The sequence below is a fragment of the Oncorhynchus nerka genome, linkage group LG14 (genome assembly GCF_034236695.1).
Source record: "Oncorhynchus nerka isolate Pitt River linkage group LG14, Oner_Uvic_2.0, whole genome shotgun sequence".
NCBI classification, from domain to species: Eukaryota; Metazoa; Chordata; class Actinopteri; order Salmoniformes; family Salmonidae; genus Oncorhynchus; species Oncorhynchus nerka.
In genome coordinates, this window is record NC_088409.1 from 40,612,443 (window position 1) to 40,640,196 (window position 27,754).

General features: G+C 41.3%; 1 protein-coding gene across 1 annotated transcript; it reads left to right on the forward strand.

Moving 5' to 3' along the window:
• Nucleotides 1-19,344: 19,344 nt before the first annotated feature.
• On the forward strand, nt 19,345-26,258 carry LOC115141060 (hepatocyte nuclear factor 6-like). Its single transcript, XM_029679652.2, has 2 exons — nt 19,345-20,473; nt 25,881-26,258. Exons 1-2 carry the CDS (start codon nt 19,438-19,440, stop codon nt 26,189-26,191), a joined length of 1,347 nt encoding a protein of 448 aa, XP_029535512.1. The 5' UTR covers nt 19,345-19,437; the 3' UTR covers nt 26,192-26,258.
• Nucleotides 26,259-27,754: the final 1,496 nt, after the last annotated feature.

The window sequence follows — 27,754 nt, forward strand, 5'->3', positions numbered from 1 at the left end:
GGGCGATGGGAATGGGCAGGGCATATGCAAATTAAATACTGTACTATTTACTATAGTTAAAAAAAAATTGTTTTGCAGACTGTAGTGTTTTTGCTGACATTTCTGTAGTAATTATTACAGTGTTTCTTTGTGGATAATACTGTAGTGTTAACTATCGTATTCTACAGTATACTACAAATTCTGTACTAAGTACTATACATGATCGAGGGATAGTAGTGTGTAGTATAGTATTGTACAGTATACTACAGTTTAATACAGAATTATATAGTAAGTACTGTAGTATTCTATAGTAAACTCTAATATGTTCAGGAAGTTCCATTTACATGTACAAATGAAGTTGAGCAGCTGAAGTTTAGCACCAGGTTCTCACTTTGACGGCTCTCACACACAATCTGCTGGAGGGAGAGAAAAGTTTGACTCCTTGATTCTCCTTCTCTCCCACATGCCGAGGCCCGGGGAGGCTGACTTCTGCCCTGGTAGCGTTTCCTCCTCTCCAGGCTGAAGGGTTTTCATCTCAGCGGGATGCGAGGGCAGACACTTTCCTCCTCTTGCTCCCTCCTCCCATCCAGCACGCACAAACACTACAGTGATTTCCATTTCTGTTGTAGTGTGTGGAGCTAACATTAACCACCCGCGGCTGAGCTAGCCGCCCAGATAACAGCAAGTATCCAACACAGCAATGGAGACGGCATAGGAAGAACCCCTGAGACCTGTCTGGACCCACCAGTCCTGTGGATAGTGGATACATCCCCAGTTAAGTGTGTTCATATGACACACTCTCAGCCTTTTGCTCCTTTGTGGAGCATGGACCTCAGGCTCAGCTACTTGGTGTCAGAACCGTGTCACAAAGCACAGAAGGCCTACAATATGATGAATTTGACAAGCCACTCTAGCGTGAAGCTTATACACTCTTATAAAAAAGGTTTTGTAAAGGGTTATTTGCAGAGGGATAGGGTTCTACCAAGAACCATTTTCATCTGAAGAACCCTTTTTGGAAGATGAGGGTTCTTTGTAAGGCAAAGCGTTCAACCTAGAACCTTTCTCATCCTAAGAACCACCTTGGGAAGAAGGATTCTTTGGAAGGCAAGAAGGGTTCCACCTAGAACCCTTTTGAATCATTGTATTTTTTTATTTTAAATTTTAAATAGTGCATAAGCATTAGTGTTTATCTCAATGTTTAAACTTTAACGCTTCAGAGTTTATTAAAAGGATAGGTATGAGAATGTTTTAAACTGTACCTACAGTTCCTTCGGAAAGTATTCAGACCCCTTGAAGTTTTCCACATTCTGTTTTGTTACAGCTCTGTTCTAAAATTGATTAAATTGTTATTTTTTTATTCTCATCAATCTACACACAATACCACATAATGACAAAGCATGTTTGCTAAATGTTTGCTAATTTATATAAAAAATATATATTTTTAAAAATGTCACATTTATATATACGTTTTCAGAACCTTTACTCAGAACTTTGTTGAAGCACCTTCGGCAGCGATTACAGCCTCTAGTCTTCTTGGGTATGACGCTACAAGCTTGGCACACCTGTATTTGGGGAGTTTCTCCCATTCTTCTATGCAGATCCTCTCAAGCTCTGTCAGGCTAGATGGGGAGTCTGGCTGGGCCACTCAAGAACATTCAGAAACTTGTCCCGAAGCCCTTCCTTCATTGTCTTGGCTGTGTGCTTAGAGTTGTTCACCTGTTGGAAGGTGAACTTTTGCCCCAGTCTGAGGTCCTGAGCACTCTGGAGCAGGTTTTCTTCAAGAATCTCTCTGTACTTTGCTCTGTTCATCTTTGCCTCGATCCTGACTAGTCTCCTAGTCCCTTCCGCTAAAAAACATCCCCACAGCATGATGCTGCCACCTCCATGCTTCACCGTAGGGATGGTGCCAGGTTTCCTCCAGACGTGACGCTTGGCATTCAGGCCAAAGTGTTCAATCTTGGTTTCATCAGACCAGAGAATCTTGATTCTCATGGTCAGAGAGTCTTTAGGTGCCTTTTGGCAAACTCCAAGCGAGCTGTCATGTACAGTACCTTTTACTGAGAAGTGGCTTCAGTATGGCCACTCTACTATAAAGGCCTGATTGGTGGAGTGCTGCAGAGATGGTTGTCCTTCTGGCAGGTTCTCCCATCTCCAAATAGGAACTCTAGATCTCTGACAGAGTGACGATCAGGTTCTTGGTCACCTCCCTGACCAAGGCCCTTCTCCCCCGATTGCTCAGTTTGGCCGGGCGGCCAGCTCTAGGAAGAGTCTTTGTGATTCCAAACTTCTTCCATTTAAGATGGAGGCCACTGTGTTCTTGGGGATCTTCAATGCTGCAGACATTTGTTGGTACCCCTGCCCAGATCTGTGTCTCGACACAATCATGTTTCGGAGCTCTACAGACAATTCCTTCAACCTCATGGCTTGGTTTTTGCTCTGACATGCACTGTCAACTGTGGAACTGTATATAGACAGTTGTGTGCCTTTCCAAATCATGTCCAATCCATTGAATTTACCACAGGTGGACTCCAATCAAGTTGCAGAAACATATCAAGGATTATCAATGGAAACAGGATATACCAGAGCTCAATTTCGAGTCTCATGGTAAAGGATCTGAATACTTATGTGAATAAGATATTTCCGTTTTAAATATCCTGAGTGTTGGTGTTAATAACCAAAGGTGAGAGTGATTGTGTCATTTTTACTCTGTATAGAGTAAAACACTCAAAACCATTCCCAAACTTTCTTATATTTCCCAGCTCTATAGCAGGTTGATTTTTAGAATTGTTTGTTTCAATATCTGTGTTTTTGCATGTACATTGATTGATTGATTGATTGATTGATTGATTGATTGATCTTACCCTACAGAAAGATAAATAAGATACACTTTTCTAAACTAATCAAATCTGTTAGTAGTTGGACTGAATGCACCCATTACTGAGATGGTTGTTTCAGTTGAGATGGTTTAATTAGTCTCTTTTATCAATCTTCCTTACCTTGGCAGTAAATGTTCAAGTTGTTGGATATCCTCACTGGCTGGATTCCAATAGGAATTAGACATCACTTTGCAAGCCAGCACAATGGTCCTGTGTTGCTCAGTTAGTAGAGCATGGTGCTTGAAAAAACATGGCTTCAATACCCATTGGTTAACCAGCATTAAATATTTTTTTTAAGTATGAAAATGTATGCACTCGCTACGGTGAGTCTCTCTGGATAAGAGTGTCTGCTAAATTACTCAAATGTAAAAACTCTAGTGATGTGACTTGCAGGCCAGATGTGGCCTGTAAACCATGAGTTTCATAACACCACTGTGTTAGGGTATAACTAGTCCCTCAATGAAAGGCCTTATGATATGTGTAAGGTATTGTCATAAATTGTTTCATTTTAAAGGCTATTAAGAAAGGTGGAACCGTTCATAGAGGGTTCTACCTAGAACCCTTTACAGAGGGTTCTATGAAGTACCCTACATCTATGAAGTACCCTACATTATAAGTAAAACCCTTTGCAAAGGGTTCTACCTAGGACCAAAAATGGTTCCCCTATGGGGATAATCCGAAGAACCCTGTATGGATCTACTTAGCTCCTTTTTCTAAGATATGGCTTGGTCACAAAAGTTCTATCTAGCGTATATCAGGCATACAGTGCAATCTAACCATTACAATTGACCTGTAACATGTGGCACAACTACAACTAAATTGTGGCTGAATTATTGATACAATAGTATACACAGCATTAAGAGGGGGCATGAAAGGAACCAACATGGGAATGGTCAGCTAATTTCATATGGGAGCCTGAGGGCGCATTCCACCCAGTGAAGACCAAACATATTGACATCTCTGTGTGGGGAGAGACTGTATATATGTCAGGTTGGTGCTGGACTATAAAAAAATAAGCAGCATGACACCAGTCCACTAACAAACCACCTTCAGTCTGCTTCTATGCATTTCATGTTCCCTTTTTTTGTAAACATGGACATCCATAAGACACTCTCATTGACTACATGACATGCTGGAAGTAAAAAGGCCATATTATTTTACGCTCTTTTTCAAAGTCTAATATCATATCTGTCTGTTTATTAGTAGCCTCACACTGAATGAAACTGACACTACAATAATAATTTGCCCCCCATATCAATAGGTCCTGAAAAAATGTTGGTTTGGAGACCAGTGAAACAGTACAAGGCTATAGTGTATTGGTTAGGGCAAGGTGTTTTTATTGAAGGTGGTTGACCATCACCAAGCTCATTGGCTAAAATTTCTAGAAGTGTCCAAAATCCTTTGTCCACTCTGCACTTCCATTTCCACCTATCTAGGAATTGTGATGACCGTGCCTCGGGCGACAGAGACACCTTGAGGAGAGCCCACCTTTAAATCCGATGCTCCATGACTTCAACCATGACCCCTAGCTGGGGGGATCCCTCAGGCAGGATTTAAACGAGCTCCCCCAGGTCCGCTGCGGCTCCTCTCACGCCATTACGTTTAGAACAGATGAATAGACTTTTATTTAGCAGTTGGTTAAATATACCCATTCGACTATAGAGAGACGATTTGGGTAAATGGATACACATTTGGGTGAATGCACCCTGACTGTAGGCTATGCGTAAATATTGAGACTAAAGAAATGGGTGATTATGGAGTGGCTGTGACAGAATGTTGAGGGCTGCGCGACCATTATTCTGCCCCCAAAACATGCGCGCGCCATACAAGAGCATCCGTCACATTTTGGGATAAAATACATTTAAATGCTCGTTTTAATGTCAATTAAAGCGTTTCAGTTGATCATTAGACTTTTCTAGACATAGTATCTCTGACATTTTCCAATTATTTGTTCTATATTTTGCTATTATGGAGGACGGAAAGCGAAAAAGCATACAATATCGGGATATTGATCCACGCCCATCACTGCAGAAAAAAAGTCGGTTCAGGAGGCTACACAATTCAGACTGGACACCGCGATCGATAAGATACTCTATCAGCGGTTTCCATGGAAACTCGCAGAGCAAGGACAGAGACTGCCATGTATTTATTTACACCTGCCTATTTCATGTTCCTATGGTGATAATGAAAGTGTCCGGCAAATTAATGCAACGATGTTGGAATTTATATATATTCCACTTTTAAAGAAATTATACAATGTGTAATAACTTTGAGTAGGCCTAAATAAAAAAAATAGTAATGGGACAGATATTTAACAATAGGCGTTTCATGTGGCAATAGAAAAAAAAAGAAAATACATTAAATTATTTCATAAAAGCTAATAATGCACATAGTACTGTTGAAATCAGCAGTTGTTTCCTGACATTGGAGAGGGCTTCTTCCGTGGTTGACCTCAATTTGGAGGTCGAACAAGCATGATCAATGTGCTGGCCATTAGCTCACCATGAGCAAATGTAGGGGCAAGGCCAGAGAGCAAAGAGAAATTGGATGAGAGAGAGGGAGTGGTTGAGGGATTGTCTACGCTTTCCTCTTGGTCAGCACTGAAGTTCAAAACGCTGCACCAGAGCCAGACAGAATGTCAAGAGAACTTGACACCAGACATACTCTTGTCTGTCTGCAGTGTGCTTTGAACTTATCACACTTTAAACAAGGGACTCATTGGCTCCTGGTGCTCCCCTGGTCTGCCCTAAGTGAGGGGGATGGATATCATGATCTGGCCTGTGTTGATCATGTGTTGTTGTATTGATTGGCAATCGAAGCTACTGCTGAAAATGCAGGAGGAGAAGGGAATTGGTTGTGGGGACTTGCTACAGTGGATCTGGTATACAATGCTGCGGTCATGGACATTGAGTCGTAGGAAACAGTGGTTATGGAAAACCATGTTCTGTATATTGAGTGCCTTTTTTAAGATTTTCCTTCAATCTAGTTTGGTTTAAGTTGATGAAGCTTTCCATTCACTAAAATTAAACACAATTAAATCACATGAACATTCCTACATGATTAAGTATTTCCTAACACTATTACATGATCTATTTCAGTGAAAACAGCTACAATGTGACATTATAAGCTATATTTGTATTGTACAGGGCCAGTCAGTCAAGTAATGTGTCAGAGTGCACCATTGCAGTGTATTGCTGAGATGGAGTCTGTTCCTGTTTTGTAAACTGTGACATAGTGGTGTTGATGGGCACGTGGCTCTGCGGTGTTGTTCAAGGGCTACTGGCCACTGCCCTGACATTTGACCCGTGTCTTCATTGTGAAGGTCGGGTTCTCGACTCCTCGTACCTCCCAACCCAACACCTCGGTTCAGCCCCCCCCAACCCTCCTCCCCTCCGCTACACTTTATGCCGATCAATGGCAGTTTCATGTGGCTTCTCAGGCCTGCAGTGACGTGTGTCCTATTGATTTATCGACATTACTCCAGGCAACCGAACCCAAAAGCCTTCTCTCAGTAGGCAGCCAGGCTCCAGCTCAGTAGAGCTACCACCCCCTGTGCAGGATGGGCCCATGCCAAGTCATCGAACTGGAAACAGTACTGTCCGTAAGAGCATCACATTAGCATCAGACACATCCAAATGTAATGTGTTGCTGAGTCAGTGCCTTCTCCAGAGCTCCTCCATTCATTCTGTATCATCCACCATTCTATCCTCAACTGGACATTGAACAGGGACAATGGGAGCCGCACTCTCACACAAACACATACTGTCTCACCAGTTTCCAGAGGCGGCGACTCAGTTTTATGGTTAAAATGTTATTTTCTCTTCTCTTGTCATGCCTCCATGCTTCATCCTTGTGGCTGTTGCTCTCATCTGCCTCTCCTGTGGGCCTCCACCCCTGCCCCTATCCCCCCAGGCTCTATGGTGTCCAGTGAAAGGCCAGGGAGCGGGGGGCAGCTGGACACTCCCTGTGGCCTGGCCTCTGAGGGGGAGGGGTTCACCATTAGCATGGCCTGCTGGCAGCTGGCTCAAAAGGAAGGGATTGGAGATCAGTGACCTGTCCACAGTGTCCAGCTGGGGGGGGTCATTTCACGGCCCACCTCCGGCCACGCGCTGGACAGCCATCTGTGTGTACGTGGCATCCTCTTATCGGGATGAGCAACAAAAGTTACGAAAGCTGTTTGCCTGATCTGTGGAGAATCTCCAAAAGATGGCTACCGCCACAGCTGCCTCGGTGTGTGCCTCTGCAGTGTGCTTTGGTGCTTTCAGTACTACAACTATTACTGTGCGAAGACAGTTTCTGTTTTGTCCCACATGTAAGACATAAATATGATCAGAACCATATTAAAAATGTTCAACATCGGCTGCAGTGATTTTAGGGTGAAATCTCTGAATTGTTGTGAAATCATTTGTACAGGAATGGCAAAAAATGGTGCTCCTCCTTTTAGATAGGGAAGACAATGGAGGTAAATCAGCACAGATGGACTACCAGATCTACTTTAGTCTCCCCATTCAGTCTGATGGCTCTGATCAGGGAACAGATTAGCACTGGATTGTTACACCTCCTCCCTCTCCTCCTCCTACTCCCTCCTCCCTCCCCCCAACCTTTCATCGTCCTCCCCTTCTCTGCCCTTCTGTCTTAAACTGTTTAAGGTGATCGAATTTTGCCCATCCTCCCAGTATGGTCGGAGGGGATCAAAGGTGACTGACCCTTGCCTGATTATAAAGGTTGGGGACCTTCAGAATAAACAGGGATCCTGCTAAACAGATCTGGATTGCTAGATAACACTAGCTATATGCCTAAACCTCATCTTCAACCTTTATTTACGAATCCAATATCCTATTAGCATTTATTCATTTGGCTTTATTGGAAATGATCGTTGTGTTCATATCAGAGAGTTGTTTAATACGATTTCATGAATCAAACTGAAAATCCAAAAGCTCTAAAATGGAGTGCAGGCACTAAATGCCGTCAGAAACATTGTGCTGACCATACTGTACATAGCAGAGGATCTTGCACCAAAACAATCTCCGGTCAGCATTATATGACTGAAAGCCATACTCAATTCAAAGATACTAAAATCCTTACAAATTTGCTTTATTTGTCCCTTCCACCATTCATTGGTGAAATGGATGGTGGGTGAAGGGACAGATACATAGATAAGCATCCTCATTGAAGGCTGCTGGCAAGCAGAGCCATTTCTTGTCCTGTAACAGGATATCCTCACAAACAGAGGTGTAGAAAAGTGAGAAATGCCTCGTCTCATTTGGCCATAATAAGGGGGGGAAGGGGATGAGCCGAGTTTGGCCGAGGAGTATCGATTAATTTCCCAATAGCCTCTGGTCCATGAGCCGCGAACCCTGGCCTCCGTTGCTAGGTGACCACACCATCCAAGATGGAGCACGGGATGATGAAGGGTGACAGCAGAGCTGAGGGTCACTGGGGCCAGTGGTCATTCTGAGCCCCTGTGGGAGGCTTCGGACATGCAGATAATGCAATGAAACAGGATATAGGCTATATGGGCTATAGAGGTATCCTGCAAAGCATACATTTGTGATATAAGGCGTCGAATGCCTTAGATGTGGAATCTCCCAGTGATATTCACAGCTTTCTGTACATTAGGCTCAAATCAATTGAATACGCATTGCAGTGTTTATGCAGCATAGGTTTTCCACCCTGGTCTAATACCTTTGCAGAATGGGTTAGGATACATCAATACAACATGGACTCCCCCCTCTCAAGTAGATGCTTCCAGTTTTCTGAATCAGACATGAATGTGCAGGTTGTTTGTAAACAAGGATATTGCATAAACATGGCTGAGGCAGGTTTGATACCTATCCATTGCCTGGATTCTGTTGTTCAGCCATTTACCTGGAAACAATTTTCCAAATGTACAAGCAACCAGAAGGTAGCTATTTACTGAACATTAAGATATGTTCTCTTCAGCCTTTTAAGGTTTCAAACATGCATGTTTCAAATACAATGTAAGTGCATTTCTATCCAGACTAAACAGTGGCCACTGTTTGTTAGAAATGCACTCAACATGTATAAACATTATGGGGACATTATTAGGCTTCAGTTTCCTTTGTGGTGTTTCTAAACCAATGTAATAACAATCACCCTCCACCCACATAACACAACAATCTGAAGTGGGAATTTACAATACCTCAATTCTGTTCTAAATTTTTTTTTTAAATAATAAAAAGATGAGACCCTTTTGGCAGGTAATTAAATAATTAAAAACTCTTAAGCTCTAAAATACATTGTACGGTATAAATACATGTTACCCCAACTAATAATGTAGTTATTATCTTGACTCAATGATCATAAAATATTTACAATAAATTCATAACACATTGTCAGTAATAATTCATACAATTAGGTACCATTGCAGCCTTTTTCTTATTGATTGCACACCGTGAGAGGGTCAAATGATACGGAGGGGGAAAAGGGAAACATTTCAACTCACAGACAGATGTAAATGGATCTACACCATTCTGGCCTCGGCAGTGAAGTTACCAGAAGGCAAAACCACATTGGGTTAAGGTCAGGGGGATAAGCCCATACTGTCAGCCATAAAAGGCCACCTTGTATTGTAGAGTTGCCAATGTAGCATTGCCTCCTTCCTGCATGAATCCTTTCCCTTTATCTTCTGCCATGTCTCTCATGTGAGCCTCAGTAGTTGCAGAGACATGTTTTATTTCTGTGTTTGAGTCCATATCCTGAGGACGGTTTTGGAAGTTCTTCTTTCTATTAATAATACTGGGGGGTGGGAATGTGGTTATGCATTTGCTTTGGTACAAGGCAGGATGTTCTTTCCTCTTTTTTAAAAGCCCTGAGCTGTATGAGTATATTTTCTCTTAAACATTTGTATCCCTTCAGAGACCAACCTTTTTCTGCCCTGAGGATTCTGTAGGCCTCCCAGCCCGAATAACCTAAACAACACTACAGTACTAGCCTACCAAAAAAGGAAGAATATGGGTTAAAAGCTACAGTATGAACAACCAAATGTGAAGTTCACTGATAGGGAAGAGAAAAAAGAAAGACTAAGAAAGAAAGGTCAGCCTTTCACTCTGTGTAATTAGATTGATGTGACAAATTTGCCCCAAACATTTGGAAAATTATAATGTATTACAATTACCACAGAGAGCCCCTGTAGCAAGAGTGCTTGAACTCTGTGTTTGTGTGTGTGTGTGTTTGTGTGTGTGTGTTTGGCTGGGGAGAGTGAGGGGGGTGTTTGAGATAGTATCAATCGCCAGGCCAGGCCATTGAATGTATTGATTAGTTACCTTTCTTATTAACATGCTGATTAAAGAGAGAAGGGAGAGAACTGGTAGGCAGGAGAGAGACGCACATATGCAGCTGGGACACAGAAGAGCCCTGCCGCAAGCAGGGAGACAGAGCTCAGGCAGAGGATGCAGAACGGATTAAAAAAACAGGACAAGGAACGGAAAGCAGGGGATAATTTGAGGAGAGGAGAGCTCCGGAGCAGGCTGCGGCTGCGGAACGGAGGATGGGAGAGGAGGGGGAAATGGATGCAGGTGCTGACCTGACAGAGCGATGCTGACGGCTTCAAACCCTAAACAGCACCGACTGGACAACACTGAGCTAACCCGCAAAGACTCATACACTCTTGGCTGTAAGAGACACACACTCATGCTGACAGGCCAAGGCAAGCATTATCATGATAGAAAATAGAACAGTATGTATGATGCTAATCTATTTGTAAATGTTTCATAAGTGGTATCTCTAATGCACAGTGGCAAACGGTCGTACATCGTTAAGCAGTTATGATTAGGGAATTCATAAGATGGTTATGGATATTTCTGAGAAATGGGTTTTTATTCCAAGCGGGACTGAAAGGTGTGGAGAGCATGCAAGGAGGGAGATGATAGAACGGCAGGGTTTGTTTGTGTGTGTGTGTGTGTGTGTGTGTGTGTGTGTGTGTGTGTGTGTGTGTGTGTGTGTGTGTGTGTGTGTGTGTGTGTGTGTGTGTGTGTGTGTGTGTGTGTGTGTGTGTGTGTGTGAGGGGGGAGAGAGAGAGCATTAGAGACAGAGAGAGAATTGAATTGAGAGAGAGAGAGATAGTCAGAGAGAGAGAGAGACAGAGAGAGAGAGAAGAGAGAGGGATAGAGAGAGAAGAGAAGCGAGAGAAGGAGGGGGGTCAGGAAGAAAGAGGGGGAGAGGGGGTATTCATGTTAGCTTGCTTTGGAATCAAATCTGTTGAACTATAAGGTAGAATAGAAAATAAAATACAATGTGCAAGAACCAAAACATATTGCATCAACATAGTTGACAATCAAGACAATCAAAAGGCATTCGTCGCAATAGGTTGCAGTGAAACGTGGTGTTGCGCAATCAGAATCTTTTCTGATATTCTATTAGATGTATTGTAGAAGAATCCTAAATAGTTCTTTTTAGAATAATTTCACTAGGTACTATGCATAGATTCTATAAAACTATATTCTGGGATTTGAAAAACAAACAAAATGAGGTCCCTGACAGTTGTTTTGATATACAGCTGAGGGATGGGACTAGGGAAATGTAACCCCTCTCAAATTCACACAGCGCTCGAGAAACAAGAACTGTGACAGGGTGGGAGTATGGGCTTTCCAAGGTGACATCATAAATTGGTTTACAGACAAATAATAATAGATAATAGACAAATAAGAAAGAGGGTTCCAAACCTCTCTGCCAATAACAGTTTCCCCCTCCCAAATCAGACCACTCCAAGACAGTTCTAGCTAAATTCTTGCTTGAGAAAGAGTTTTTTGCTAAAAAGCTTTGCCCATTCTAATATATTACAGTAAGGCACTAATATTGTTACCCAGAAATGATTTGAGATTGATACAAAACGGCTGCATTGGGCCTTTAAGCTCATTAAATGACTGGTGAACAGCATCCCAAATCCCAGACTGTGGCTTTAAAGATGGCTCTAAATATTTTATTGACCAAGAGGAATAAGGTGAGATTGTAACCATGACCTAAAGGCAATATTTATTTCACATTAACTTTGACAAGAGACAATTTTCTTCATACAACATTGGGGTTTTAGTTACACAAGACCAATTTGACTGTGTTTAATGCTACTGCACTCATATGTTCCTGCAGGCCTATGTTGCCATCTGCAGAAACTGCACAAGGAAAGTCAGTTGCTGAGTAGCCTACTGCTAATGTTCAAACTTTACAGAACTCCTACATAGTTAATGTAAGATGTGTACCAGATCCAGGGAGTAAAACAAAGGGCAACTATATCGACCCTTCTAACCCCTCGAGCAGAAGGTTGCATATGAAATCGTTTTTCCCTCTTTCGGGAAGCAAACATTAGCAATATGATAATGTCATTAACATAAAGAATGGATTCCTGTAATTATTCTAATTATAACAGCGATGTGATTTTTAGGTCTATATTTGTAAATATGCAAGATGCCTATATTGATTAGGCTAAACATCAACACATATGCACACATGCACACACCGAAGACTTAGCCTACACCGAACTAAGTTAACTGAACTAAGCTAAAACAACTCAAAATGTGGTTTTATCGAAGACCCTCATGTTGATAACATTTATGCCATCATTTTAGCCAACAGCTGCACCTGGCTGCACACACGTGTCTTAATCTGAAAACTCGATGCATCGAAAAATCGACACTCCTCAATTATTAGCCTAGGCTAGGGCAAAACCTATCTACGATCTATTATAATATATTATTTTAATTTAATTGAGACCAGTGTAAACAAAAGTACAGTAATTTAGGCTAATTGTTTATCGTATTTAGCGTTTGAATCTAAATGTTTTTTTAATTGTTTGACAGGTCACAAATAGCCTACGTGTAACGTATTCTATTTATTGCCTATAGGACGTCTAAATTCAATATTAAACTGTAAAAAAAAGTCAAAACTAAAGTCAAATGACTAAATATGTTCATAGAGAAAATAGTATAAGGCATCAAATCATAAGTGCACAAAGTTGTTCTGACCCTGACATTTAGGATATCATTACTGGCATTGGTAGGCGAATGACTGAATACAGTTAACGTAAGATATGCTGCTATACTTTTAGAATAAAATAAAACATCTTAGAACACAAAAATATTCATTTCTAAATGGGTAAGTATCCTACATTCGCGCTCTTTTGGCACCTAAGTGAACCCCTGGGCTACATGTTGAGCCTCTGTTGATGTCAACCTGTCATTCAACGCAGTTGATGTCTTTTGGATCTCATCAAAATATTGGATCATAATTGGATAGCAAATATGAGTTTGCTTTCCAAGATGACACATTTTTAAGGGAAGTATGGGTTTTATTGACACGACTTCAGCAAACGGCCTAATGCGCGGTTTACGACGTTTCGAACACAATGCGTTTGATTGAATTCTAAAGTATGCGTCATCCACAACTAAAAGTACATCCACAATTGATTATTAAGTTATATGTCTATCGGATTTATTGACTCACTCATGTATTGACTAACTAAAAACACCTGTGTTGTCTTATGTTGTAAATTACACGAATATGATCCAGACTTTTCATTGATGAATACATCAATAACCTAGAATTGTATTTTCTGATGTTAGAAATCTAATCCAGTCAAATGTATTCAATTATTGATTATTCTCTTGCATCAAGCATCATGGTAGTAATTTATTTATTGATTGGTTGATGGGTGTATTTTCCTTTAATTAATTAAAATATAGGCCCAATGAAATAAAAACAATAAAATGAAGAGTCATACAGTTTCGGGGGGAGAAAAAGACCACGAAATATATATATTTTAGAGACAAATTAGTATTTTCTTACTTTAAAAAATGTTGCATGAGGTAGTTCTAATCGTTTGAGAAAGAATTAGATGAGATAAAATGATTATGCGGTTTAAAAACTCTCAGCACTGTGGTTACAATTACATTTACATTTGAAGGCTATTTCGTAATACCTTTTTATTCAGCTATCTTTATTTACATTTTATCTTGAAACTGAAAAACAAATTGCACAACAATATAAATAAATAGATAGATATTTACAATTTACAAGTTGGCCTATCACCTTTATAGCCTAACTTTTGTCTATATGGCATTAGCAGTTTACACTTTTCCAATAGGCCTATAGTCTACCATTTATAGGTCAAATGTACTCCCATATGTGACCAAATATACGAACATTTATGATATATTTGGAATAAACATAATGTAAAAGGAAGCTTACAATTTATTATGCAAATCCCAAACTCAACTCCAAATGCCATCCATACACCTCTACGTCACAGCATAAAGCCTAAACAGACCAACAAACTGGCGACATTTTCTTGATTGAAACTATTGAAGCTATTTCAACTTTTGACATGTTCTGGCCTATTTCAAGTAACAGACATGTATGTTAATGGCCTTATATAAAGTGGAAATGCTGAAGTTCGTGTAACTGGGATTGGTGTAATGAAAGTGATAATTTAGTAAGAGAATAGACTACAGGAAATGACAGAATATTTTTTTGTGTCTATCAAAATATATATCCAATGGACTGCACAATGAACGTTTGGAATAGTTTTTACAATGTAAAAATGTCAAGATCGTTCAGTTTATTAGCGTATGGTTTGTTAACTCGTTAAAATAAAAGTTAGTCTGTCCCATGCAGATAGGCCTTCATAAGCCTATACTGACACAACGAAATTGGAAAGTAACTTTTGGATGCAAGGTTTTGTTGAACAATCACAAGCTGTTACAGGAGAGCATGTAACGTTTGTATGGTTTGGCTGCATTTATGAATAAACATAAAGTAGGGTATGCATAAATAATGAGGAAATAAATCAAGTTCATAATACACAGTAAAACGTTAATAAATGTAATAACCTCGAATGTGTTCCTCTGTGTTTCTCTTGAGAATAGGCCTAACCGAATGTTTAGTGATCGGCAGAAGTATAGTGCAAGGCCTTGTGTTTTATTCTTGTTTTATGGTTTGCCTATTAGGTATTCGACTTAACTAGTCTATTCAGTACATACATATTGTATATTATGTTTTCTTCATAAAAAAGGGAATCTGATAACTCTGAGACAATATGCCTACAGATCACATGTTCAGCCTTAATATTTTCACACATAACATCTTCACTGTGCGTGTACGAAACTTGAGGTTAGCTTAAAAGTAAATATGGAAATGTAAGCCGTACGTGTGTGTGTGTACATGTGTATGTGTTTGTGTGTGTGATATTTCATCTTCATGCACTTGGCCTATAGCTTACTTTTTTTATCCTAATCTTCAATGGATTCGAGGAAAAGTTAGTCTGGTAAGGAGTCTTCGCTTAATGGTTAAAGCAGAGGAAACAGACATGGTCTCAAAGCCCTGTCCCTTTATGGGCTATAAGGTAAACAACCAAGGCACTGGACACGGTTTCGCTTTCAGGTGTCATGTGTTTCATCATTTGCGCAGAACAGTGCCTCTGTTTTCAAGTGAAATCATACCGGATTTAATAATGCATGAGGGTTCTCAAGATGAAAGCACCATCAAATAAGATCATAATGCTACAGTTTCCAAGACTCATATCAAACTCAGTAGGCTATTGTGTAATATAGAAGCATATAGGCCTATGCTTCAAACAATTATTTGAAAACATTTGCCAGATATGTTGACTAGCCTACATTAGGAAATAGAAATACATCCTAAAGATAACGGAAACTCTCCCTGGGTAGGACTATGTCTTTTCCTGTAGGCTGGCTATGCATCACATAGTCCTTTCTAAAAAAAAAAAAAATGCAAAGCAGAAACGGATTTTTCTGAAGGTCTAGAGCGATTTGAAACTAGTATTAAAGATTGAAAATGAAGTTACAGATATAGATTACCAAGGGAGTTGTGGCCTACTTTTCCTTCGTCGCAGATATCATGCGTCCGTTGAGGAACTGTTCTCCTTTAGTGGGTCTGAAAAAGGTCAACTTGAAATCTCTGATACAATGACAATGTATAGGCTTATGATAAGAGTAAACATTAAAAAATATATATGTATCTGTACCTCAACATAGCCTGATTAAACTCATCAGATCTTTGCGTCAGGTAGGATATTTGATATTTTAATGTTCAACCAATATAATACGGTGACATCTTTTTAATCCCCGCGTTTATTCTTGTCATCATGATACTTGTCATTGTTGGTATTATAATGGCAATAGCCATATGTAGCCGGCAATAGGCCTGTGTAGCCTACAATCGGCCTATAACATAATATAGTGTCTTAGATAAATGGATAAATGTTGTATTGTGTGCTATTTGAAGTGAAAGTTGCATCCAGTTTGGTAGGCCTTCAAAGCAAGAGCTTCGTCTGTGAAACCTATAGGCTATGTAATTATTATGCTAATAAAATGTAGGTAAGGGAACTGGATAGATTTGGAGAAAAATCTATGAATTAAGCATTTTATGTGAGCAGTAGCCTTTACAAAATCATTAAAGAAGATGACAGTAGGCTTGCGTTTTAGTCCGATAGCAGCATAGGTCAAAAACAAAACAATGTCCATATGACAATATATAGGCTATTGATTTGCTTTTTGGCAGAGAGAAATAACCCGACAGCCTCTTTTTGATTTCGTCGAGAATAGCCTGGTGTTGTTTTTGTATAATCTTAATCAATGTGAGGAGTTGACAAAAATAAAAACAGTAGCCTACTGTTTGTCTTTCTATCAATTACATATAGTGTTAATACAGATATGACGCGAAGTTGAGGGCCACATACTCCAGGGCAGCGTCTGAGTGCTGAAGCTCGGGTGTCAGCATGCCTACTCGAGTTTTCCAGCCACAGAAGGTGAACTTTCACCCCGACCTCCTAAAAGACCTTTTTATTTTCGCTCTGTAGCTGCTGACCATTTTACCTCCAGCTACTTGCTATCCATACATGTATCTCACCATCCAGGCTTTCTCGGCGCGGATCGATAGGGCAGCATCTGCTCCGGGAAGGCATCGGTCCCACCGCACACGGAATTTTTTCAAAAGCCAGAATTGCTCATCTCTGAAAATTAAACTGACAGTTAGATATGATTAGTATGCCTAGTATCAACCACATCTCCTTCTCCCAACTCCCAAATCTCTCGATCTGACACACACGCACACACACACACACACACACACACACACACACACACACACACACACACACACACACACACACACACACACACACACACACACACACACACACACACACACACACACACACACACACAGTGGACTCACCAAATATGTGCTGTTAAATGAAAAGCCAGAGCAATATCTGCTATAGGTCGAGTATCTTATGTAAAAAGGTCGCATTTAAACGAATGGCCTCATTGATCTTGTTTAGAACTACAGATTGAAGTACGCAATCTGGTGTCAACCGGCCTGCTCAACCGTGGTTTGAGTGCTGATTAAGAGGTTCCCTAAATGAATCAGTTACAAGCGTGTCACTTGACAACGTTTATGTGTAAGAGGTTGGATTTACATTTCCCTCAAATCTCCAAAATAAGAAAAAAAGCAAAAAAAAGCTTTAAAGCAGGAGGACATTATAATATAATTCAGATGAGCCCTATGGAGAGATGCAGATTTAGGTATTCCAAAATGGGTGGTGAGAGTCTACACCATGTACTCAATATAAATATATTTTCAATAGCCAATAAGACTGTAATGCGATTCTTATAATTGCATATTCATGACTAATAACTTTTGTTATTATTAATAGGCCACTATGCCTAATAATAATAGTAACCGGGTACTATAATAATAATCACATAATAATAAGAAGAATTCAACCACTACCTCTACTACTTCATTACTACCCCACCTCTTTCAGGAATACCTAGGATAGGATAAAGTAATCCTTCTCACCCCCCTTAAAAGATTTAGATGCACTATTGTAAAGTAGCTGTTCCACTGGATGTCTTAAGGTGAACGCACCAATTTGTAAGTCGCTCTGGATAAGAGCGTCTGCTAAATGACTTAAATGTAAATGTAAATTTACTACTACTACTACTACTACTACTACTACTACTACCATTACTAGTAATAATAATAATAATAAAGGAAAATATGGACACAAACAATTGTTTACAGTTAAATCTGCAGTCCGTCGTCAGGCTAAAGATAATACTAGGTTTGTGTAGCATGGATGGACACACACGCACAACACAGTAAGCTATCTCAGTGAGCTACAGTAGCCTAACCGTTGCAGTCCAGGATCAGGTGAATGAAATAGCTGAACCATGGTCAGGTTGTTCGCATAACTCATCATCTCTGCATGCTATTAGATAAAAAAAGGCTTAAATTGGGGGTTGTGAGAAAGGGTTCGTCTTCACCTAGTTGGTCAAACCCTGCCCCCTCCCTGGAGACGTTGGCCGAAGCGAAAGGGTTAATTGGAGTTGGAATTTCATTGCACATCTGTCAGATTTTTAAGACTGTGACGTAGCCTACTGAAAGGAGCGAGTGTGAGCGGGGGGAGGAAGAGAAGCGAAAGAGTTGGTGGGGCTGAAATCGATGAAGTAGCAGGCTGAGGGAAGAGGAGGAGGAAAATCTCACGAGATAATGAAAGAAAAAGAGGGGAGCTGCTAAGTAGAGAAGAGCGAGGCTACAGTTGGACGTTTGACTTAAAAAAAATACGAAAGGACAGGGAAAGGACGACGTATACCGAACCGCCAATTGTTTGGCCTCTTGTTTTATTGTGTGAAGCATCCCTCCATGCATCTGACCAATTGTGTGAATCTGCGCGGACAGGCTGGAAGACAAGAGACAAGCGACACAATCGGAGAGATGCAGAGGACCGACAACAGACGCGGATGCGCTCATATAACGGAATAAGGTAGGAATAATACAATTATGAGGCCACATATCTGTTTATTTTTGGTGTCGTTATATCTCAAAACAACTTAAATGCTCAGACATTTCCTAAATAGAACATGTAACCACCATTCGTTGTCCGTGTTGTGTTGAGAAATATACAAGCATGACGCACGTTAATGTCCAAATAATCGTGTGCGCCCTCATCGAGTATTCAGAACTTTGCATGAGAGGCAATAATGTGATTTGTAAAAGTGGATTTGCCTGTGAAGACATCTCGATGTCTTTTTTTTGTGTTACATATGCATTGATCGGCTCTCGAAGGAATGAAAAAATACTCTTAATGTTTGAAATGCTTGTGACTGTGGTTATAGTCTACAATAGCTTAGACGTCACTGTTGCATGAGCAGGCTATAACTAAAATACAGACGAGTAAACATTTGATCTCCCGCAGGCAAAAGAGCGACGATTCTGCGGAGGAACACAGTTGAGCCCCAAAGAAAGGATGAGAAGAGTGTTGTAAGCACAAATCCAAATAATGTGATAGTTAATCTTACTGAAGCTGCTTCACACTTGATTTCCTGGAGTTTGAAGGTGTTTAAAGATACTACTTAAGTTGTTATCAGATAATTAATTAGACCGTATAGAAGCTCATAAATCAATCCATTCATAAATCAATAAATCCATAGTATTGTGCAACAGAAGAAGGGCCATCCAGACTGTTAGGCTACTGTTAAACAACAACTAGGCTACTGAAACAACACCATCAAGATAGAAAAAAGGTCAATTAACTGAATTCAAAATGGATGGAAGCCTAGGGGAGATGTCTGTCCAAATCCACTCTGAGCTCCACAGTCAGGATGGCAGAGCGATGCTGCATTCACGGGACCTTTCAGCTGCTTTCCCCAGGCCCTCCCTTGGGGGGCACTCCATGTCCCTGGAGCATGAGCACCGACCTCCAGGTTTCGACCACTCCATGTCAGCCCTGGGCTATGGAGGAGATGCTCCATCTAGCTGTGGCAGCACGTACACCACACTAACCCCCCTGCAGCCCTTCGATGACAAATTTCACCACCATCATCACCACCACCATCCCTGCCTGCCGGTCAGCAATGTCATCGGGAGCTTTACTCTCATGCGTGAGGACAGAGGCCTGGGTGGCAACTTCTACAACCCTTACGGCAAAGATCTGGGGATGACACAGAGCCTTTCGCCACCTTCTACAGGCTCTGGCTTGGGGACACCCATGCACGGTTATGGGAGCCTGGGAAACAGCCCCAATGGCAATGGTGGCCAGATGCTTCCAAGTGGTTACGAGGTCCATGGGGGCAACATCTTCTGCAGGACGGCAGACTTCGGCAGGGAGATGTCCCCTTCAGGGCTGGGCGGCGACTCGTCGGTCAGCCATCAGCTGAACAAGATGGAGGCTCACCAACACGCGCCCAGCCACCATCCTCACATCTACAGCCAGCACTACCAACACCACCACCCCAGCCAACAGTCCTCAAAGGCCGGGGAGCTCTCCCACTCCTCGTCCTCTTCGCCCAGCGGTGAGGGCATGCTGACCAGCTCCCAGGGTGGTGGAGGTGGAGGGGCTGGAGAGGAAATCGACACCAGGGATGTGGCCCAGAGGATCATCACTGAGCTGAAGAGGTACAGCATCCCCCAGGCCATCTTTGCAGAGAGGGTGCTGTGTAGGTCACAGGGCACTCTGTCTGACCTCCTAAGGAACCCCAAGCCCTGGGGCAAGCTCAAGTCTGGTCGCGAGACCTTCAAGAGGATGTCCCGCTGGCTGCAGGAGCCCGAGTTTCAAAGGATGGCCTCACTGCGGCTGGAAGGTAAGATCTCTTTCCGTTTCTCTCCATGTTTTTCTCCAAAAATCCAACACGATCTGTATGCTGCTCAGAGGAATGAAAAACTAGTTGTGCCTTTCCTATGTTCCTAAAGGGTAGATTTGAATGATAGGTCCGTAGTTTGTACGGTCATGCCTTTCACATTTTAGGACTCTCACAAAATACATGTTACAAAGCATTCAAGGAGCAGGGTACACAATGTATTGTGATCTAGTAAAAACCTTCAGAATGGACATTTTCCCTTCTTAAATGAACCATGGAGATCATAATTACAAGGATTATTGTTGGTGAAACCTGCCATAAAACCACCATAAAACACTATTTGTTTGTGCATGCCTGAAGTTAAGAGTTGGGGAGATAGTTAGGAAATGTTGTTTCTGTTGTGGAAACATACACTTGTGCTTTCACCCAAACTTCATTTGAAATCCCCATATCTTAGAAAAATAAAATGAATATTTGTGAAATGGGAGTACAAGATAAAACAACATTATGAAAAAAAATAGGTATTTTTAAAAAGCAGGACATGATTTGGTTGACATTTGATATTCTTTGCGGATATGCACTGAAGAAGATAGCACAATATGCAGCGCTGTGTTACAGTGTTGTCACTCCATGGAGACTGAGAACCCATCTGATACATGCAGCACAGAAAGAGATCCAAGTGAACACAGTAATATGATATGGGCTGAGAGGAGTGTGTATATGTTGGCAGGGGTCTGTGAGCTGTGTAAGCAAGCACAGTTGATCACAGCTTTTCACTATCTGTCAGCAGCCCAACTGATTAAGCCCAAAAGCACAATAGGGCTCAGAAGTAATGATTGTGCATCTCTTGCAATCCTCTTACAATTATTGATCTTTGATTGTTTAGCTCTCTGAACACATGTGTACATCCTCAGTTTGACAAAACTGTCCACTAATCATACTCAACCCAGTTGCAAGTGATGAATTATCTTGTTTAGATTTGCAGAGTTTCTGTTATGTGACATGTTATGTTGTCTTCAATGCATCCAATCTTGACTTGAAGCAGTGTTATTGTGCAAAGAGAACATGTTTCCACTGAGGTGTTGTGCCATCTGTAAACATGATCTTTTTTTCCCTTTCATTTTGTGGAAACACCACCTTTTTATGATAGATGACCCAACCATTTGGATTATCTTGCAGTATTCTTGTTATTTTACCTCAACGGTCATAGATTTTTTTTCCACGACTCACTGCTCAAAATTCAAGGAGCAGATCAATCCTAGTCATAAAAAATGAAGGAGCTTACATGGGGGATGTATTGCAAGCGTACTAACATTTGACAACGTTTCTCCCCCACACAGTCTAAACTTGCATATTTAGTTAATGGCAAAGGCACAATTTGGACAGCTCTGCACTTTTCTACATAACCTACTTTCCCAGGCGGTTGTTTTTCCCTTCCCAGCCAACCCCCTTTTGTTTAATTACAAGCCTCTATTGATTTCCATGGGATAGAGCAGCACGCCATGCCCACACACACCTCGACCGCATCGGCAGATCGAGACAGGAATTAGAATGCACAGTGCCCTGTGCTCCCTAGTCTGAAGATAGCTCAAGTGTTCTTTCCGTCACGCCTCAAGTTTTAAGATGATCCACCTTAATGCAGCACTTCCTTAAATACCCATCAGCTCCTTCAGCATGTCAGTGTCTCAGCCAGCTCTCCATGTTTATTGTTATCATGCCAGTTATCTTCCCTCGAGAATTTGGTTTATTATGCAAAGCTTTAGGATAAATGGTGGACCTGATTATGTAATGTCATCGTCTTTTAATATTCCTCTTTATGAGACATTCTGAAGGACTTACATGGAGAAGGTTATTTTTTCTTTCTCCTGTTTAGTGGTTATGCTCTCTGGCTCTGTATATTAGATCTTCTTCAGGCCAACCACAGGCTGTGGAGGAGGCAATCAGGCTGTAGTCAGAGAAGAAGGCAGGGTGCAGCTAAAGACCACGCAGTGGTGCTTGAACACTTTAAGTCGCGAGGGATCAGGGAACCTAACTTTAAAGATGATGGCTGAAGCCCTTGACTGAAGGTCTAAATTAATAAGAAAGGTCAATGCGGTTTATGTCTCAGGTCCAGTGGCTGCGCCATCCCCCAGTAATGAAAGCTATGAAGCCAATCCACTGTATATACGCTGCTATATTCAGTTCAGTTATCCTAGCTCAAAGGTCACAAGGGAAACATTTGCATATAAACATTTGTGGTTTTAACAGCCCAGTCTCCCAAACAAACAATGTTGTTTTTATCGGGTTGTTGCAGCTCCCCATTCTGGCACGGAAGGGGTTAACCAGCCTCTATGGGTCGAGGAGTCTGAGCTGCACAGATTTAATCAATAATTTCTATCAGCCCCTGGCCCAAGAAATCAGCAGGGGGTGGGCTGGGGCTGGAGGGGGAGACAGGGAGGGGGTCGGCTAGGAAGGGGGTGGAGGTTCAGACGCCGGGGGGTAGGGAAAGGGCTTTCGATCACGTTTCAGCAACACGAGACAAGGGCATACATCATGATCAGGGGCTGTTCCCACGATCATAAGAAGCCTATAGGGGAATATTTATGTCTCCAGGAGTAGCCCCAGTGCCAGGGATTTATAACATGGTAATTGCAAGCCTTTTACACATGATTACAGCATAAGGAAGCATTTACTTAATGGTCGGCGTTATGATCGCCAGCCAGGGAGGGAGAAAAGGATAGGATGGAGGGGCAGAGGAAAAAAGGAGGTGTAGGACACCCTGACTCCTCCAACAACCCATCATTCCACAGTACAAGCAAACTAACCACTACTTTCATGTCATTGCTTTCATTACAATGTGTTTCTGAGCACAGGGCAGTATGGGTTCTATAGCTGCAGTCTTCGTATTGACACGGTAGGAATATATAATGCCAGTAAAACATGTAGCAGTTGGGAAAACCTATATATTTTAGTTGTGGTAATATTGACATGTTTCTGAAATTTCAGGCCGTTCAGATTTTAACGAGACATGGTTCGATAACTCTCAGAAATGTAAATGAGCTGTAGATGCCTAAAAGCTAACAGGCCCTGTAATCACAAATTGACAAGAGGTTAGACATCGCAGAGTCTAACATTTCCTTCGGATAATGATTCAGAGTAAATATACAGTGGGAATTACAGCACAACGTATTAAGGCACAACATTCACATTTGCTAAACTAGACCTCAGCTATAGGCTAGTGAATTGGAAATGTCGTCGTTATAATGGCACTGCTAATAAATGTCCTAATTATAAAATATGTATAAATTGTCTTTGAATTGCTGTTTATCATTTGCACTACTGTGGGTTTACAGCAAATATTAGGCCTATCAACCCTCAATGTGTGAGATGATTTTCAATGGGGAGATATACAGTAAGCCAATCTATCTATTGAACATCTCAGCGCCTTTTTTTGAGACTGGGGGCAGCCTCGCTGTGTGTGTGTGTGGTGTGTCACTGCTTACGCTTTAAAAAGCCCCTCACCATCAGCAAAAAAGAAATACAACCACACACTGCTGATTGAGACGTCTTAAAAGTGTGCATTTAGGTAATTACAAGAGTCACCCAAATATGTTTTAGTCCACTTAGGGCTTCTGAACACTTCGGAGCAGTGCAGACTCTGCTTGTTTCAATCCTCTCTGACGTAACCTATTTAATAGAAAATAAATGAGTTCTCCCTACAGTGATTATCACTCACTCTCTCCGCCTCATGTAAATTACTTTTATGAGAAACAAATTATGTTGGAGTGTCCTCTAAGACAAGTCAGCGGGGAAGAGGAGGGAAAAGGAGGAAGAAGGAAGGGGGGGGGGGTCTGTCTTCATTTACAAAGACAACGGTGGGTGTAGTGTTTCCAGTAAACACTATTGTAGGCCTACTTGTATATGTGGTCAAATGTTTAGTTGTGGGCAGAGTAGCCCATACACTTTGTATTGTCTAATCCTCATATGGATGCACTGCAGACACAGTCCATAGCCTCTACCAGTTTCTCTCAACACTCTAATTAGGCTACATGTAAACATTGAACACTATATATAGCAATTATTGCATTTTCTCTCAGACATGATGTTCTTTTTCCTTATGAGGACTGCACTGGACGCTGTATACTATGATCTCGGACTGCAATTGTGTGTGAATCGCATAAACACTTTTCACCCTCCTGTGAATGATGCACAGACTTGCGCATAGACAGTCATTTACCATCCTAATGCAAAAAGACTTTAGGGATTTTACTGCAGAAAATGCTTGTTATAGTCTACATTTGGATGCTATTAGGTTGGCATGGCCAATTTTGCCTGCCTCAAGTTGGCTTCTCTTTTTTGCCTTGGAAAATGTCTGTTATTCCTGTAGAATGGTAGCCTCTGTCCCCATTTCTACATCTCCATCCTCTGTCCTTGATAAGTGTAAATGGAAAACAACCACTTGGAATTTAGTCGAACTGAAATTCGAAATGAAAGCGAAGCGAAATTGTAGCCGAGTCTTACCAGTAAATGTGTGAAAATGTTTAGGTAAAACTGTAACAGTAATTATTAAACAAACCTTTGATAGTCAGTAATAGCAACAACATAAGGCAGAACTGCAGGTAGGCCGATTGAAGAAGCCAGTGTTGTTGTGCAGTAGGTAAAATTGACATTTTATTTCATGCTCTAGTCTAGCGTAGGCTAATTCTGAAAACTCCCCATTTGCTAATGTACATGTGCTGTGTTAACCTAATTTTCCCAACACACGCAGGTCAGGTGTCACTCAGGCGCACTGACCTGTCACAGGTCTGCACATGCCAACAGAAAACAGAGTAGCCCAGTGACGTGTACACTGCATTTGCCTTTCGTGAACTAACACTTGCACTTGACTCCCCCCCCCCCCCCCACTAGCACTGACTTTGAAAAATATACTTGCTATGACTGAGATATGTGGTTGTCCCACCTAGCTATCTTAATATGAATGCACTAACTAATCTGTATAAGAGTGTCTGCTAAATGACTAAAATGTCAATGTTGACCTATTCAGTAAAACATGAAATGTGTGCCTAGAATAACTTTTTTATTTGTTATTTATCTGTAGCCTATTTTATGTTTTTCTTTGCTGGTGGGGGATAATGTCCATGACAACAATTATTTTTAGGCCTAGTCTTGTTGTCTAGTAAGCATTTATCCAAGTTGAGTGTCCTACTAGTAACAGTGTGACAGTCTAATGTCTTGATTTCTGGTGGATTAAGTTTACTTTACCAACTGTGCAGTGAAACAAGTTGCTGATTCATCTCTTTTAGCGAATCAAACTTGCTTAGCTAATCTGTTTTCCTTCAAGAAATCCACTTTCTCTCAGCTAATCCATTTGTCCTAGTTAGCTAGCCAGTCTGTTTTAGCTAACCCATTTTTCTACTTCTTCTGCCTACAGCTTGCAAGCGGAAGGAGCAGGAGCAGAGTAAACTGGAGCGCAACCAGGGCCCCAAGCGCACCAGACTGGTGTTCACGGACCTCCAGAGGCGTACCCTATTGGCCATCTTCCGGGAGAACCACCGGCCAGCCAAGGACCTCCAGATCACCATCTCCCAGCAGCTGGGCCTGGAGCTCTCCACCGTCAGCAACTTCTTCATGAACGCCCGGCGCCGCAACGTCAACAAGTGGGCGGAAGAGGGCCGCCCCTCCTCCACAGGCTCCTCGGGCTCCAGCGTGTCCTCCTCCGCCGTGTCCTGCAGCACGGCCTGATGGGATAGAGGTGGGCTGGGTGGGCGTCGTGGCAGCAGAGGGCACATAGACTGGTCTAGGTAGAGATCAGGCGTAATAATGTACTCCTCGTTATTAGAGGGAGTGATGGAGTTGGCGTAGTTGAGTTTTTATGAAGAATTATCACAGAGCATTTCAAACCAAAGTTGATCACTCCTTGATATTGAAGGGGTGATACCCAGAATAATATGAGAACTTGTATGAGACAAGTTCCTATAATTTGAATGGTCGTGGGTGAATAGTTTATTCAAATTTTAAGAGGGTAACAGTGAGCACCCTTGATTTCTTTCATTTCATTTCATCACATTCAATTTCAATATGGTAGGTTATGAAATCATATACAATTTCATTTGCCACATGCTTTGTTAACAACAGGTGTAGACTAACAGTGAAATGCTTACTTACGGGTCCTTTTCCAACAATCCAGAGTTAAAAATTCAACTTTTTTAAATTTTAAATTATGACACAAGGAATAATATGGTTATGAGGCTATTAATAATCAGGACTTTTTTTGCCCTCAGGGCTAATTTCATCTCCCTTAGTAGAAAGAGAAATCAAGAGGCATCGCTGCATTGCATAACACCCCTAATTCAAATTTTCACCACCCGTTACATCGACAGATCTCCATCTTATGTCCTTTGTTTCTCTGAGGAGTCAAGACGAAGGTCACAGAGAATAACATGGGGATTGTGACAAAATCAGAGCTCCATCACGTTTTCTAAAGAATGCGGCATGTGTTCCCATATAACATGGTTCGCAGGACTGCAGAACTCTCTGGATGATCAGGAGGTTATTTCTCTCTCTACGATTCTCCGTTTTCAATCATTACCTGTCACGAGAACCTTGACTTTTATTTTACACTTCTTGACAACGGTTCCAGCTTGAATGAATCACAGTTTTCAAGGAGCAACCTTGGTGTGTCTCACTTTAAATCGGGACAGAATCAGTAAATAAGGGCAGAATTTCAAGGGATGCCAAGTCAGAGACTTTTTGATGCAACCCTCCAGCTTTAAGACATTGACTGACCTACCAAACAAAAGCTCTGTAGCCATTTTGACTCAACCAAAACACTTTGAACACGACGGACGCAATGGAAAGAAGTACTTGTAACACAATGTATAGTAATGGTGTAGTATTTTTTCCACTCATGTTTCAAAACACTTAACTGAACAAACCTCGGCTCCATTGCAAATCTTTTTTTACAGACGCCTGGAAAATGGAGGAATGTGATTCTTTCAGCCCTTTTGTACAGATTTCAAGCACATTGCTCTATTTATAGAAATCCAATGGAAGTATGAGTTGTTGTTCCAGTCCTGCTACGTACACCAAGGTCATTTTAGTTCCTCGAGGGACGGTTTTAACATGCCTCTTTATAACCAGTTTCATTGGAGCAAGAATTGAAAATGCCATTGCTGAACTGATCAATGTATTTATTACTGCATTTCTGTATTTATTGTTTTTCTTTTGTTTCCCTCTATTTATTTGGTTGTTTATTTATGCTATCTATATACTGTAAGTATTTATTTAATAATGCTTTGTATGTCT